The sequence below is a fragment of the Nothoprocta perdicaria genome, unplaced genomic scaffold, assembly GCF_003342845.1.
Source record: "Nothoprocta perdicaria isolate Ctin4 unplaced genomic scaffold, notPer1 scaffold_233, whole genome shotgun sequence".
NCBI lineage: Eukaryota > Metazoa > Chordata > Aves > Tinamiformes > Tinamidae > Nothoprocta > Nothoprocta perdicaria.
Genome location: NW_020455459.1, coordinates 271372 through 288138, shown reverse-complemented (window position 1 = coordinate 288138; position 16767 = coordinate 271372). Strand labels below are relative to the sequence as shown.

Below are 16767 nucleotides of genomic sequence, written 5' to 3'. Positions count from 1 at the left end.
GACAGAGCAGTGGAACAGGCTGCCCAGGGAGGTTGTGGAGTCTCCTACTCTGGAGGTCTTCCAAACCCGCCTGGATGCCACCCTGTGCCACATGCCGTAGGTGTGCCTGCTTGAGCACGAAGGTTGGACTAGATGATCTGTAGAGGTCCCTTCCAACCTTAAATATTCTGTGATTCTGTGATTCTGTGATTTCCTACTTCCCTTTAGGCTATCCTATAATAATCCTTTTTCTCCTTCCCCTAGTGGTTCTTCCAGGAGCATCTCTGGTAATTAATGTTAATGGTGACACTTGAAACTCTTTTTTCTTCTTTACTCCCCTTAGCTCTATTTCACCAGAATTTTGCAGAGCAGGTGCCCACCTCACAGTTTAGTGGTTGATTGTTCATTCTTCCTCTTTTGGAAATCTTCTTTATGAAGAAATATCGTAAGTAGTTTTCTGAACTTAAATAGAAGACGAAACACATATACTTTTATTTTCATTGCAGGAAAACAATTTAAATGTACAGTATGTGATTATACAGCTGTTCAAAAACCACAGCTCCTGCGTCATATGGAACAACATGTCTCTTTCAAGGTAAGAGAACAAATAAATCATTACTAATTATAACTCATTTAGAAATACTTGGAAGTTTAGATATCAATTTTGAAGCCGGCAAATTTTCCTTTCTGGAGGAAATTATGAGATCTTAATATTTTAGTATTTAGCGAATTTTGAGTTTACATTCAGACTCTGAGATAGTACACCATAGAACAAAATATACTAGAATTTTGTTCATGGACTATTAATATTTGGTATCTTCACTTGCCTAAAAGGTATAAATATTTTGCAATATAAAACAAATACTTATGTGTTGCCTGGCTGCCATTCCTTCACAGAACTAACCTATTAAGTATTTCAAAGTCTTTGGGTGTTAATAAATTGAATCTCTTTAATGTCACTATTGATTTCCTGCTTTAATTTTCTGTGAGACTTTGCCAGTCTAATGTACTATGGATGAATTCCTTTATACCTGAAGAAAATTGGGGAGAGTTAATTCTAAAACACTCCAATTACTTAAAACTTGTCTTGCAAAGGATTTTGAAGTTTGTTATTCATTTTGATTGGATATAGTCTTTATGCTTACTAAACTGTAGTTTTGTTTGCAACGTAATGGTTTTTGATGTTATGAGTGGTGAAATGTTATATTCAGGAAATATAAATTATACTAGTATCTATTCCAGAAGAATTCAGTATTKTATATGTATAGAAAATGTAACAATCTATCTTGTCAATTAACATATTTCTTACTGAAGATATCAWAATTCTTATGTGCAACATATTTCATTATCTCCATTATTTTACTTCTTTAAGGAGTATTTTTAACCATTCTTAATAAGAACTAATGCTCTGTACCTTTCTATAGCAGTAAAGAAGACACTTTTTTGATTATAGTTTAAATTTTGGAAGGTAGACATATAAAAAGAAAAACAAATGTTCTAGACAGATGAGAGRTTTTGAACAATATTTTTTTTCCTAATTTTATAACTTTCTATCAGAGTCATATCTTTTTACAGGATTTTTTGTTGTTGTAAATAGAATAAACTATTTTTATCTTGTCACAATAATTGGACAAGAAGAATTATAATGCGGTCCTTGAAATAGAGCTGGTTTTGACCTGAGGATAGGTTGGTTTGTTGTTATTGGTTTTGTTTGCCTTTAGAACCGTTGACCCAGCACTTCTGTTCAGTCCTCGGTATCAGCCTGCATAAAAGTTCAGTGCATTATTAAGAGACCTGTCAAACACTGAAATAGGTCAGTTAGGAGTCAAAGGGATTCAAATCCAATTTGTTAGTTGTGCATTGCCTCCTATGTAGCACTTGCATAGAATTTGAAGGAGAAACAAAAGAAGCAGAAGATAGAAATTGGTGTGGTTGGAAAGATGGGCAGATATAGAGAGATGTACAAAGTAGCACAGGAGATATGGATAACCAGAGATGAACTGAATTAAGGGTTATGAAATATCCTTCATAGTACGTAGTACAAGAGGCTGAAAGGTAGTGGAGACTAAGTAGTTTAGGAGAGATTCAGAAGTTGTTGAATATGACAAAGGAAGGATAAATTAAAAGTATTGCATTGATAAAAAATGATTTTAAAGCTTTTTAGAAATTGTATTATTATATACTTAATATAATAATGCTTGTCAGGTTTTTGAACTGCTGTTTTTATGTCTTCAATAAGTTTTTTGACCACCTTAAGCAATGTATGTTTATGTTGAACCCTTCTTTGCTTTTTCTGTATCTTCAGTCAAGTGTATTTTTAAAGTCTCTTTTGAAAAGAGCATTTCTAATTGACATAACCTTATCCCTTTAATGTATTTTCMAGAACATCCAGATTGACATTTCAAATAAAAAAGGAGTTCTACTCAGATATATCTATCATTCATTCATTTGTTCAGTCCTCCCTACTTAGACTCTTTGTACTTGCTTGCAGAACAGCATGACAGTCAGTGATGCGTGCATGTTCTTTTTAACTAGTAGCAGATTGTAGTGCTGATTTATTGCAATATCAATACTGGGCAATTTTATGGTTGTAAAGATACATTTGGATAATCTGCACTGTCAAGAATATTCTCATTAAAAATTCTAACATTTTATTATTGCCATGACCCTGGCCAATGACATGAAGAGGCAGTAGTGATGTAAAAAAAAGAAAAAGAAAAAAAATTGGACTCAGTGATCTTGAAGGCCTTTTCCAACCGTAATGATTCTAGATTCTGTGACATTTTCTAGTTGCCATCCGTGTTCATTTATCCTTATTTTTCTGGGACGTCATCAGTTCCACAGCAGTATGATCCAAGTTTCTACCAGCATCCACCTGTAGTCTACCTTTCCTGTTGATTTGTGGCTCTTTTTAGACCACATGTAGAGGGAAAAGAAAAGCTTTTTAAGGATCTGAAAAAATAATTGATTGCAAAATTTAAAGAACCAGAGTTGCTTTTGWTATTGTATTTTTAACTTCTATATTTCTGTACTAGACTTTATATTGATGTGGATCTGTAAGCAGTCAGAGTTTACTTATCAGACAGTCCTGACCTTGTTACAATCTCCCACATATTGAAATTCATATTTGTAGATTTACTTGAATAAGTTTCTGTAGTAAGTTACTCTGAAAGTCTGGCTGGCCTTACGTCCTGTGGAATGAGAGGGGAACCTGGCATATAGAGAAAGGTGTTTGACAGTAAGAGAGTGGGACAGCTCTGCTGTTTGTACTTGCTCAGCTCCAGCCCAGTTTGCCCTGTGAGCAGCAATAAAGCTGCTGTTGTGCCATACCGTTTGCTCAAGACAATCAATAGGGAGATCTGTGCAGTCTCCTCTGGAAGTCTTCTAAACCCACCTGGATGCCGCCCTGTGCCACGTGCTCTGGGTGTCCCTGCTGGAGCAGGGCGGGGTTGGACTAGATGGTCTCTMGGGGTCCCTTCCAAACTCAACCATTCTGTGATTCTRTGATGTAAGGAAARCAGCCTGTCAACAGGGTTTCTGATTTTATAGACACAGATGACACTGCAGGAGTCATGGGTATATTCCACTTGTTATTTATTCTCTTTATTATCACAGTGCTCAGTCATTCTGTTTGAACAGAGCTATAGGTATTGTGCCATTAACTGTATAAAGCCTGATTCAAAAACGAAATGATGTATGTGTGTCCTCCTCCAATGCTATCTGATGGCCGATAGCATATACTGCATGCAAATGTCATGAGAGTGGTACAGGAACACAGCATTGTGTCCGAAAGAACTCTATATTGTTTTCTTCAAAAGAACAGTTTCAACCAGAGAAGAGTATTTCTTTTTGAATAATATAATCACAGAATATTAGAGCATTCGCTGAACTGTAAGGTTACAGAAACATGAACACCATTTGTCTGCCTTATTTTTGCTGCTTGGAGACTGCAAGAAGGTCATGAGAAACARCTTGAGGGACTTGAGGTTCTGGTCAATGGACCCTTACATGGAGACAATGTCCTGCTTTAAGTCTGTCTGATTCATAAATGCTCCTCTATCAACTGTGTTCTCTTGACCAGATGGGTCTTATTGCAGTTAATGTTGCATCTTGTATCCCATTGTGAGGTACTTAGCTTCTCCTCAAGAATTTCCATCACTGTCTGCCTGTTATGTGAGGACACTAATACTTCTGTCTAGCTTTGTATACCTGTTACATATCTCAGTCAAAGGGTTATTTTCAAAGTGAAAGGGAAGCATTTGAGAGCATTTGAGAGCATTTGAGAGCATGTTGAAAGGAAAGGAAGAGGTCAACCCTGTCAGTTAGAATTACCTACTAAATGACGTTGGCTGTACTTTCATATTGTACCCTAATCTATTTTAGCACTTCCTTTTAAGACCAAAGTTGTTGAGCGTGTAGCAGTTGAGAACCAGATCATTTACTTGTAGTAAATTTATTGTAGTAAAAAGCCTTTTGCATAGTCAGGCCTGCAGTCATCAGTTATGAAAATACACAGCTCACACAATTGTGAAAGGGAGGCAGTGATTTTATTATGTTGAAAATACTCGGTGTCTTGCACATAATAAAAAGTACCAACTTATTTGGTAAGATTTAGATATAACTTCTTTTTATACAGCATTTTGGAAGGTCTCTTTAGAAGATGTGTAAACCAGGAATGAGCATTTTTCTCTGGATCAAAGTACTATGGCTTAGATCTGTATCTAAAGAATGTCAGGACATCTGTATTGTATTTTAATGTCGTTCTTTTTCTTYCTAGCCTTTCCGTTGTGCGCATTGCCATTATTCTTGCAATATATCTGGCTCCCTGAAGAGGCATTACAATAGAAAGCATCCTAATGAAGAGTATGTAAATGTAGGTTCTGGGGAACCAGCAGCAGAAGCGCTTATCCAACAAGGTATATTTCCACCATRTAGGGCAATTTTGTTTTTTCATTTGCTCCATAAAGAAGACTTGATGTAAAGGTGAACTTCTGTGACATACACTTTCCTCAATTTACTGGATGCTATGTTAAAAAACTCTGTTTCTTTTTAAAAATTCTGAAATGGCCACTTTTTACATATCACTCAGCATCTTTGTTCTTAGATTTACAGATAGTTGAACTGAAATTTGGATTTACCTTGTCAATACCATCTATTAAGTTATATACATTTATCATTTTCCCTCACCTATCTATCTCTCTTCATAAATAAAGGATCAGTCTCTCTTGAAGTGTATGACTTACTGTTCAATTTCTATGACATTTTTGTAAGGTTGAGCCAACAGAAAGGACAGCGAACAGTAAATGGCACCAAATTATTCCCCCACTAGGCAAACAGAGTTAAAAAGATTACAAGAAAAATGTTACAAATGCAAACATGGTAGGTTTTAAATTCTGGAGTTTTGGATGCACATTGTGGATGCCTGTTTAGGTCTAAGAATAAGCAGGAAAGTTTTCCATGTGTCTAGTAATAAATTTAAGAATAACCTAATTAAATGTTTAGGTACATACTAATCAAAGCATTTTTGTTGAGGTTTTTAGGTACATAGACTGTGCTGAAGTGCCTCTCCATAGCAGCCAAACAGTAGACTTCCTGCCTTCCTTCTTAATGATCGAGAGCAGATGCACTGATTTTCAGGRGGACATAAACTGCCTCTTCTTGCTGCAAATAAGTGGATAAAAATGATGTGAGGTCTTGATTTAAGAACGAGTTCTGAATTCWTGATCTAAAATAGTCTGTGCTACTTTAATCATTTGATGTTTGATTTTGATATTTCGGCCTGTTTAGCTTGGAGAAGAGAAGGCCGAAAGGGGATCTGATTAACATATATAAGTACATGAAGGGAGAATGTAGGGAGGAAGGGGACAAGCTCTTCTCATTGGTGGCCAGTGACAGGACAAGGGGAAATGGGTATAAGTTGAAACACAGGAATTTCCATCTCCAGGTGAGGAGGAACTTTTTCACTGTGAGGGTAACAGAGCCCTGGCACAGGCTGCCCAGGGAGGTTGTGGAGTCTCCTCCTGTTGAGGTCTTCCAAACCCGCCTGGACACAACCCTGTGCCACATGCTGTAGGTGTCCCTGCTTGAGCAGGAAGGTTGGACTAGATGATCTCTAGAGGTCCCTTCCAACCTTGAACATTCTGTCATTCTGTGATGTGATGATTTCAGCACAGAAGCCTAAGGTAACAAGATAATCGTGGTAAAAATATCTGGAGAGAAAGACAACAAGGTTTTCAGGGAGCATGTGAATTTCAAGATTAAATGCAGGAGCCCATGGATAGCAAGAGAAAATGAAAATTAGATTGTAAAAGTTTTCAACACATTTATATGTTATCAAAAACGTTATATTTTTATGTTGGTGTTTTATTTATGAAAATCATCCCAACTGAAATACTCCATCTGATCTTCTGAAACCTTCTGAACTTCTTAAAAGACAGTCAATGCTATTAGTTGCTTGGTTTCTGCTATTTCTCTTTTGTATAGTTATCACAAACTGTACTTCACTCGTTGGAGAACAGCTCAGGGTATGGATGCCAGCGAAGGAGACACATGCCAGTTGAGTTCTCAAAAGAAATTTTACTGGGCAGATGAATCTAAGCAAGCAACTCACTGTGCAATGTCTTCTTCAGTATAAAACGTATTTAGAGATTCAGGAAAGACAAAACTAATGCAGTTCTACTACCTAGTGTGAGTGGAAGTGCAGAGAAAGACGAGAAACCCCAATCGCATTGGATTGAAAGTTTACTAGTTGGTAAAGCTGAGATTCTTCAGATCTTGTAATTTTAAGTATTTTCCCTACTTTTGAACAGGAACCACAGGTCTTTCAGTTCTTTTTTTTTTTTTTTTTTTTTTTTTTTTTTTTTTTTTTTTTTTTTTTTTTTTTTTTTTTTTTCCTTTTGGGATTTATAAATGTTTTTTATTATATAGAAAAACAGAGAGCAGAATAATACCATGATAATAGATAATAAATAGAGCATAATTCTTGCCAGATTACATTATTTCTAAAGAGCGTTCCCAAATTACTCATCTTATAAAAGTTTTGTCTATCAAAGGCATTAATTCACATGAAAATAGTACTAAAATTCCAAAAGAATATTCAAATTTGAAGCTGAGACTCCACCTTTAAACTTACACTATAGAGGAAAGGAACACAACTGCTTCAAGGATAAAACTTTCAGGCAGTGTTATTTTTAATGTGGTATTTCTTGGTTCACTTTTGTCAAAAAAAAGCCCCAGAAATAATTCTATAAATCTATAGATTTATATATATATACACACATATATATAATATTATATCTGTGCACTGAAAGGATTTCATCTACAGATGCTCTTAAAGTTAAATTCTTGAGATTGAATTCTGCTGGTGTCAAATTAAGGATCACATTTGTAATATTTTAAACAAATGATACTAATCATATGGTATTTAGATCTCTCCTTTGGGAGCCAGAAAACTGCATGTCTAAAAATAATACTTTTCCAGTAAAACAAAACAAAAAAAAAATCATGAAGTTGTTGAGAATGCCAAAGTATTTTATCATGAAGATATTGAGATTAAATAGAACAACCTTTTAGTTTTAACTGTGATAGACTTTCATCCTTGACGTAACATCTTCCTTTCTCTTCCCCTTCTTCTGCGCCTTACGTAGCATTTATGTATCACCTGCTTGTACTGCAGTGTTGTGGCAGCTTTCTAGATGATCATGTGAGATTTTAAATCAATAAAGAGGCCACCTAGTATGTGTCACTTAGCAGGACCTATCCTGCAGAAAGCTGTGTTAGAAGGTGCACTTCTCCCAGACGCAGCTTCATTTGACGGCTCTACATCCTGCTCTGTGACCCATCACGTAGAATAATGCACATGATCCGAAATTAAAAATTACACAGAATATTACACAGAATATTCAAGGTTGGAAGGGACCTCTAGAGATMATCTAGTCCAACCCTCCTCCTCAAGAAGGCACACCCAGAGCAYGGGGCACAGGGTGGCATCCAGGCGGGTTTGGAAGACCTCCAGAGAAGGAGACTCCACAACCTCCCTGGGCAGCCTGTTCCACTGCTCTGTCACCCTAACAGTGAAGAAGTTGCTCCTCACATGGAGACAGAACTTCCTGTGCTCCAGCTTATGCCCATTTCCCCTCGTCCTATCACTGGCCACCAATGAAAACAGCTCTCCAGAGAAAACAGGCCCAGTTCACCCAGTCCGTCCTCATATGAGAAATGTTCCATTCCCTTAATCATCTTAGTTGTTCTTCTCTGGACCCTCTCGAGAAGCTCCACATCCCTCTTATACTGGGGAGCCCAGAACTGCACACAGTACTCCAGGTGCGGCCTCACCAGAGCTGAGGAGAGGGGCAGAATCMCCTCCCTTGACCTGCTGGCAACACTCCYCCTGATGCAGGCCAGGATSCCATTGGCCTTCTTGGCCAYGAGGGCACACTGCTSACTCATGGTTAACTTGGTGTCAACCAGGACTCCYAGGTCCCTCTCCGTGGAGCTGCTTTATAGCAGGTCGAGCCCTAATCTGTCCTGGTGCCTGGGGTTATTCCTCCCCAGGTGCACTTGTCCTTATTGAACCTCATGAGGTTCCTCTCAATGTGAAAAATGTTATCACAAAAATGTGAAAGAAAAGATAACTAAATTTAAAGGCTAATAGCTTGTGCCTATTCTTCCTATTATATATTATTTGTTCTTATTGTCCACTGAGCTGAGGGTGAGTTGTCTCATACTTGCTCGTACTTTTTCCCGGTTCTCCCTACCTGCTTATGGCTGCATTGTAGTCACTGCAGATACCTTGATTAGAAATATTTATAAGAGTATAAATTAGTAGAGTCTACTCAAGAGTCCTAGAAGAGCTTATAGTATAGAAGAGATAGTAGTTTGAGTAATTGCATTGGTGAGAGATGGATGGCAATATTTCATTTATTGGCTCATATTAGAAATAGGATAGCTAATTTTTTTAATCTTTTTTTATAGAACTGTGATATGACATTTATTTGTTATTATGTTAAAGTAATGAAGGAAAATAAAAGCAATGAGAATGCAATGTAATCTTCACAGAGAACAAGAATATCATGTATGCATTACCCTACAATTCGATTTCTGTTTGCTTGGAGTTTTGTTGTGAGACTCAGCCTTCTTGATAATTTGATAGCTTCCTTTCTAAGCTTAATTTGCCTTATGGTACTTGACAAGTCACATCTAATTTTTCTATAAATTGTTTCTTTTCTTTGTGTTATTTTTCCCGAACGTCCATTGTTTTGTTTAGATAATTATGCACTCTCTTTTATACTTATGTTTGTGCTGAAACTTGTACAGTACATAACTGCTTTGGGGCCTCTATGCTATATTAGACTATTATCATCACACACTTTAATGTAATTATTGTCTTACTAAGTTTCTAGGCCAGTCAGTGAGACTGGGAGAGCTCAGATTGATGCTATGATGAAAAGAAATATAACTATATATTATTTGTGTATAGCGTTTGGTTGCAGATGTCTGTTTAGTATTAAAAGTAGGTGTGCTTGGAGAAGGTTGTTGACCTCTCTGTGGATTACCCATTTATTTAATGAATTGAGTAGAAATTAATTTTTCTGAGCTTTAATATCAATTCGCTGACCTGGAGTTTTACAATATTGGTTTAATTCTGTGCTTCCATTTGTTATTCTTTAATTAAAGTCATAGTGACGTGAAGTTGCAGCTTTAGTTAATCTGGTATATTGTTATAATATTTTCAATATCAAAGTGGAAAGGTCTTCTCTCTTAGACATTTTGTTGTTCTAATACGGAAGACTGAAGTGGAATTAACATTTCATTTAATTTTCTATACTGTATATATCCTTGTTCTAATCCAAATCAAGGTATTCTGTTGTTGTGAACTGTTGCATATTAAGCCTATTAATAGGGAAACTATTTCAGCTATGTGTAGGGTGTTGAGCATTAGCTCTAATAGCGAAGTTTGGTGAAGGTGGAGAGCAAAGCAGGGCGAGACAGGGAGAAATCTTAGAACAGTAACTGTCAGTGCAAGAGCCAAGCTCCTGACTGCAATTATTCCAGTTTATCAAAATAGAAAGTTTTTTGCACTTGCAGAATGACATAGAATCTGTTTCCATAGCTGTAGAACTGAAGACTTTCTCCAACCACTCCRTTCCTGAAACACTCTGCAGTCAGATTGGGCTTATAATCAGCTTTTGGTTTATAACCAACTTGTAAGACTACATTTGAAACAGTTAATACATTCCCAACTTCCTGATTTATCTTGATAATTTGTCACAAAAATTAACTGAAAGGAGACTTGAGCAGGAGAGTTCCTGCTTGAGCAGGGGTGTTGGAATAAATGTTTTCTAGAGGTTCCTTCCAACCTCAACCATTCTGTGATTCTGTGAACAGCTCTCTTAAGAGAGAAACATATTTTTAAAAATTATGAAAATGTGCCTATATTGTGCATATTAAATATTTAAGATCTCAGTGTGACTTAGAAGCTGTCCAGAAGCTCCAGAAGATCTCTGGAGTTTTTATAAGAACTTATATAAGAAAGCACCAGCACTTCTTGAAAAGAGTACAGTGCCCTGTAAGACAACAGAAAACAAATTATTTAAATATTTACCTTGCCAGAAGCCTAAATCTTGTAGAACTGTAGAGTATACATCCAACATATGTTTGAAACTGCAATGATATATAACAGGAGAGACATTAAAATAGTATCTTGGGAACTCTTTGTGATTTGAAGTAAGGATAGAAAGGGCTTTTTGAGAAAAGCCCTAGTTTATCATTATTGAATACATGTGCTAGGCTGTGTTAATGGGGGGTCTGAAGCTAAATATCGTTCACAAATGCCCTCAGACTTGAAGGAAATGTCACTGTATAACTGTGACTAGTCATTAGCCTGAATTTCTACCAGAATCACAACTATGGGAGAAGTTCTGCACAAGCTGAAGTACCTCCTGCATTGCCAGTAATTTTTGTGACCCATTAAAGAAACAGGACAGATGCTGGTCAAACTCAGCATTAGGCCCACATGAGCCTAATTACACAAATGCAGTAGTAGCTGAGACTAATGAAGATAGTTGTCTGTTCCTGTGCTTTCTTTCCATCCCTCTGCACATCCCTCTCTGGGGGTCCCAGTTAGGACCCCCAGAGTTGCTCCTCCAGGTGAGGAGCAACTTCTTTACTGTTAGGGTGACAGAGCAGTGGAACAGGCTGCCCAGGGAGGTTGTGGAGTCTCCTACTCTGGAGGTCTTCCAAACCCGCCTGGATGCCACCCTGTGCCACATGCTGTAGGTGTGCCTGCTTGAGCAGGAAGGTTGGACTAGATGATCTGTAGAGGTCCCTTCCAACCTTAAATATTCTGTGAGTCTGTGAATCTGTGAATGGGGGAATAGGGAAAGATGCAGGCAGGAACAAGGGATTGCTCTGCTTTCCCAAACATATAAGTTGTGTTCCTGACTCCTTCCATTTTTATCAACCAGATTGTCCTTTAGACATTGTATGTGTTCAATGTGTTTGTTTTTCTTCTTTTTTTTTTATGGTGGATATTTGGTGAAGTGGTTTGAATTGTAACTGTGYGGTTTGAGAGAATTGTGCTCAAATTACGTAGGTCCATATTGCCTTGAAAAAGAATTTATATAAGAAGTAACTTAGCTTATTTATGTTTCCTTTTAGGTGGCATTAAATGTCCTGTTTGCAGCTTTGTGTATGGTACAAAATGGGAGTTCAACAGACATCTTAAGAACAAGCATGGTCTGAAGCTAGTGGAACATGATGGAGAGACAAAGTGGGAGGTAAACCAAAGATACCATTTTGAATGCATGTGGTCCTATGACTGTTAAGCTGGACTGCTTTAGTATCTGATAGGATTAACAAGGTTTTAAGGGCTTGCTTTGCTGCATTTTAAGTCTTTAGCCATAAATCTAGAAAACTAAATTGACCACTTAAAACGTGGTAGGATTCTACAGAGTAACTTTTCTGTCATTGTTTTTTTCAGATTCAATCTGAAATGTATTGAATCTGTACGTAGCAGTTACGGTATCACTGAGGCAAATCAGACTTTAAAAACTTGAAAAAGTTTAAGTTAGACCAAGAAACTGGGTTAGAGAACAAAAACAACACGAAGTTTCTCAGTTTGAGGAGGAGTGGGGCAGCTGCCTTGGGGGGGTCTTATCCTTTCAAGCCTCCGCTGTGGGCAACAATTTGTTTTAAATGGGAGCTGTTACTGTTATGTAAGCAAGATGGCTTTAGGTGCAGAAASTATTGCAGAAACACAAAACTATCTAGAAACTTGAGCTTAGAAAAAGAACAGTTGACAAGCTTACTGGTGAAATCTTTTTAACTGCCTAAGTGGGCCATATTGGTTTTCCAATGAGAGTGAGAAGCCAGAAGTCAACTGCAGTTGACTGCCCTCCCTAGTTTGAGAGCTGTTCTGCTAAGTTTCAGGCAATTCTAGCCTTAGGCAAAGCCCTAATGCATCATATGGAAGAGTCCTCCTGCAGTTTTTGTTCAACACTTTTTGAAAATCTGCTGATATAGTGTGAAATCCTTGTAAGATATCAGACAAAGTACCTTATGGACAGTTATTTAAAGGAGAAAAAGCCACTGTAAGAAAAGGTGATTCTTTGAAGTCTGGTGTCCACATACATTTTACGAACTGTCTTCTGTCCACTCTTGTTTCTGTCTCCAGACCTGATAAAATAAGAGGACCAGAATGTGATGTGGAAATGGCCCTAAATTAAATAAGAAAATAAACAAAAGGAACCTGTAAAGCAGGAGTACGTGCTGACAGCTTGTCTTGAAAAAGTATAATGCTAGATTTTTTTTTCTAAAACAAAATGCCATTTTTAAACTTCAGATGCCTTTTAGCAGAGCAGCAAGGATTAGCATTATAAATTACTTTTGCCCAGAAAGTATGTACTAAACTGTAGTGCAACAGAAGTCAGTTGTTAGTTATGAACTAGCTGTAATGTAGCCTTTTAAAACAACTCTTGGAGTATAAACTTCTATTGTAATACCATAACTCCAATAAAATTAATATAATWTCTCTTGTGGAATTCTATATCACTCATTCTTTGTGTAACACTTATTACAATATTTGTCATACAGAATTATGTTGGGAACTTTCATTCTCTAATTTACTAAAGTGAAAAGGAGATTTTAAATGTGTTGGATGGATTTTGTTTTCAAGTTAACTGCTGAAGTTTCTGAAGAATCACCCACTCAGTATCTCCATATCACAGAGGCTGGAGAAGATGTTCAGGGCACTCAGGCTGCAGTAGCTGCATTGCAGAACCTTAGATACACTTCTGAGAATGGTAAGTGACTTTTATTTGATGGTTAAGGTTGAAACACAAGCTACATCTTCTTGTCATAAATTTCTAAACATGATGAGATTTGTTATCCAGAACTTATTTCTGGAGGTTTATATTTTTCTTTGAAGATAAATAACAAAAGTGACCATTGCATACACATTTATCATTACAACCTTAATATTTATCATAATCTGTATTGGACCTTTGTTATTCAGCRGGTGGAAATATCTCTACTTATTATTAAATGTATGGTGGAATCAACTGTCTTAGCAGTTAGGTAGTGTGTATCTAACAGCAGTTCTCCAGCTATTTTTTCTGAGTCAACCTGCCTGCAGAAGTGACACCGTGGAATAGCTCATTTACTGCTTTCCTAAGACAACGCTAAGTTTAATTCTAATGATATACCAAGCAGAATGTCAGTCACTCAGTATCACATTGACCAAGAAGAAGAGAGGTGTTAAATAATATTTGCTAAGTGGGAAATAACAAAGTCTGGAAGAAAAAAAAAAAATCAGGTTTTTAAGAATGTGGAAACATCAGAGTGCAGAATAGGAATTTATGTTTGAGCTTTTTGATGCATACATATATATATATGTGTGTGTGTGTATGTATATTTATATATAGTTATGAATAAATATATTGTCATTGCTTTGATCTTTATAGTTATTTATATACATATAATATATATATTTCAGAACTTCCCATTTTTAAATGGATTTTTCAAGCATGTTATTTTATAATTAAAAAAAATGTTAGTGACAATTTCTGTGTATTATTTAACTTCTAATCAATGGGAATTCTTAGTGAAGAAAACCTGTTGAAAGTTAAAATATCTCAGTTAAATTAGGTTCAGTTATGCAATGTGGTGTATGTAATTTCAGTTTCAAGCATGCAACTTGAATTTGCCAAGTGAAATGATTTTCTTTAGTACATATCAAGTTCAGGAGACATCTCTGACATCTTCTGGCTAGATATGGAAAGCAGTGATATCTTGTCTAAAGCTGGTTACATAGAAAAAAAAATAGAAAACATTCTCTAGTACCTGGCTGGCTTCAGAATCTTTCCTTTTCACTCTGCCAGAAGAGTGTGAGAATATGGCTATATGTTTTTAAAAAAAGCTCCTTTTTCTTTACCAAGCCTGTACTATCAAGATATCAAGATTACCAAAAAAAAAAAAAAAAAAAAGAGGCAAATGTTCTGCTGCTCTTCCAACAAAGTCATGAGCGTGACCTCTCTCAAGCAATTAACTTTTTGTCTTCAGCACATTAATGATAACAGGATTTGTTTTAGGTTGAGCAGAGTTACAGATGGCCAAACAGATGGTAAACACAGACATGTAATATCCTATGTAGCTGTGCTGCTTATAGAATAGGGTTTAGGTTCTGTTAAAATTGAGCTTCTGGCAAGTACACATTTAGATTTGTAAAGTCTTGGAGCTTCCTAATTTACACTTACTGTAAGCAGTCTGATCTTGTGTTTGTAGTCAATATATTCTTGTAGATCTCTTTCCAATAGGCATAAAAATGAGCAATGTGGTTTCACTTGCTGATGCATGCCTTCTTCAGGAAAATTTGTTCTGTGAATGCTTTCTGCCATGGATCTATTACTGAAGTGTCATGCTATTAAGCTGTTGGAAATTTATAGAGAGTTCTGTGAACCAGGGTGAAGGCAGAAGGAAAAACAGTTTCCGTAGCACTTACATGTGAAAAATGGTATGTGAATCTAACGGTCTTATGCTTTTTGTCTTTTTGGTAGGTGAAAGACTTGACCCAACAGCTGTGAATATCCTGCAGCAAATCATTGAGTTGGGTGCAGAAACCCATGATGCCACCGCAGTTGCTTCTGTGGTTACCATGGCACCTGGCACGGTAACGGTGGTAAAGCAGGTGAGAGCTTTTCTGAAAGAGCTGTGTTTTGTTTTCATGTATGTGTTATGAAAAGTGTAGTGTTCTSCAAGAAATAAATTTTGAATGACATGCAAGAAAGACACATGAGATTTTTCCAAACCTGATTTTTGACTATTTGTGTGTATGTATTTGTGTGCTTATACAGGCATACTTTATATGTGTATACATAGACATATGTATGTGTATATATATATACACTTACATGTATATAATCTTATATATAAGACTAGGAGGGAATGGGTATGTGTGTATGTTGCACAAAATGCACATACACAAAATGTGTATTTGTGTATATATGCATACTTGTTTGAAAATATGGCTTTTCCAAGACATTTTCAGGTTTTTAGACCAATGTAGCTCCATTTTGGTTGAGCACCTACTTTCCTTTGTTTGAGCACCTACTATCATCTAAAAGAAAGAGAAGTTCCTTGGCACAGCATCCATACGTAATCAGAACACTCTGAAATGTCCTTCTGGCTCATGCAAAGCTCTGAGGTGCTCAYACAACTACTGCTATCAGGTGGTTAAGATGAGGCAGACTTGTAGGRTCCTAAGGTGTCATGTATGCTGAGATATAAAAATAATGATAAAAATATAGAAATAAAGAAAAACTAAAGTGATTTGCAACTGTGGCTGAAAAGATTTCTGGATAGCTTTGTTATTACCACAGAAATTCTCAAAGAACAGAAATTCAGGTCAATATTCAAAAAAGCATGAATAAGATAACTTCATAATTTCAGCATTCAGGCTAATAAAGCATTACATGACATAATTTGTGGTAGGCAATAATTCCTTCTAAAATGAGGCATATTTTGTAGAAATAATTTTATTTGTGTGTAATTTTCTTGGAAGTGTGGTAATGCATAGGATTTAGACAAGAATGTTTGCACTGTGCCTAGATGATCTCTAGAGGAGTCCCTTCCAACTTCAGTCTTCTGTGATTCTGTGAGTCTTTAGGGTCTCTGTGCTCAACATGGTTGATAACTCAGGGAAGTGAATGAAGAGTCTTAATTCCTGAAGAGTGTAGATAACTCCTTTTAATTAAAGAACCAAAACTCTGATTTAGCTCTGGTAGGTCCAACTGTTAAGTTTAATGATAGTTCTTCTGTCATACTGTGGATGTTAAACTCATAGAAATGCCATTGGAATGGGGAGTCTATTGTCTATGAAAACAGAGTTTGAGTAATTCTGAACCATACCTCTCAAAAGTCAAGGAAAGAAGGCAGAATTGCAAGAAAATGCATTTTGAAATGCTCATTTGCAATAATTACCAGATATTTTGATTAAAAATCTTATAAAGATGCTTTTTTTATGAAGAGTAGCAGTCAAATTGTGTGACTAAATAGGATGAATATAGATCAAAATGATTTCAGTTCTGCATTATGTGCAGATTTCAAAACACCTTTAGCAGCRGAGCCACTGCCTACAGGCGTAGTGTGCTATATTTCACAGATATTTCACAGAATATTTAAGGTTGGAAGGGACCTCTAGAGATCATCTAGTCCAACCTTCCTGCTCAAGCAGGCACACCTACAGCATGTGGCACAGGGTGGCATCCAGGCGGGTTTGGAAGACCTCCAGAG

General features: G+C 36.6%; 1 protein-coding gene across 1 annotated transcript in view; it reads left to right on the top strand.

The window, feature by feature from the left end:
- The window catches only part of ZFAT (zinc finger and AT-hook domain containing), a 77441-nt gene that overhangs the window by 52013 nt on the left and 8661 nt on the right, over positions 1-16767 (top strand). Inside the window, exons 11-15 of the mRNA XM_026039566.1 lie at positions 486-574; positions 4757-4895; positions 11638-11756; positions 13154-13280; positions 15033-15163. Coding sequence (XP_025895351.1) covers positions 486-574; positions 4757-4895; positions 11638-11756; positions 13154-13280; positions 15033-15163 — 605 coding nt within the window. The remainder of the gene's footprint in view (positions 1-485; positions 575-4756; positions 4896-11637; positions 11757-13153; positions 13281-15032; positions 15164-16767) is intronic.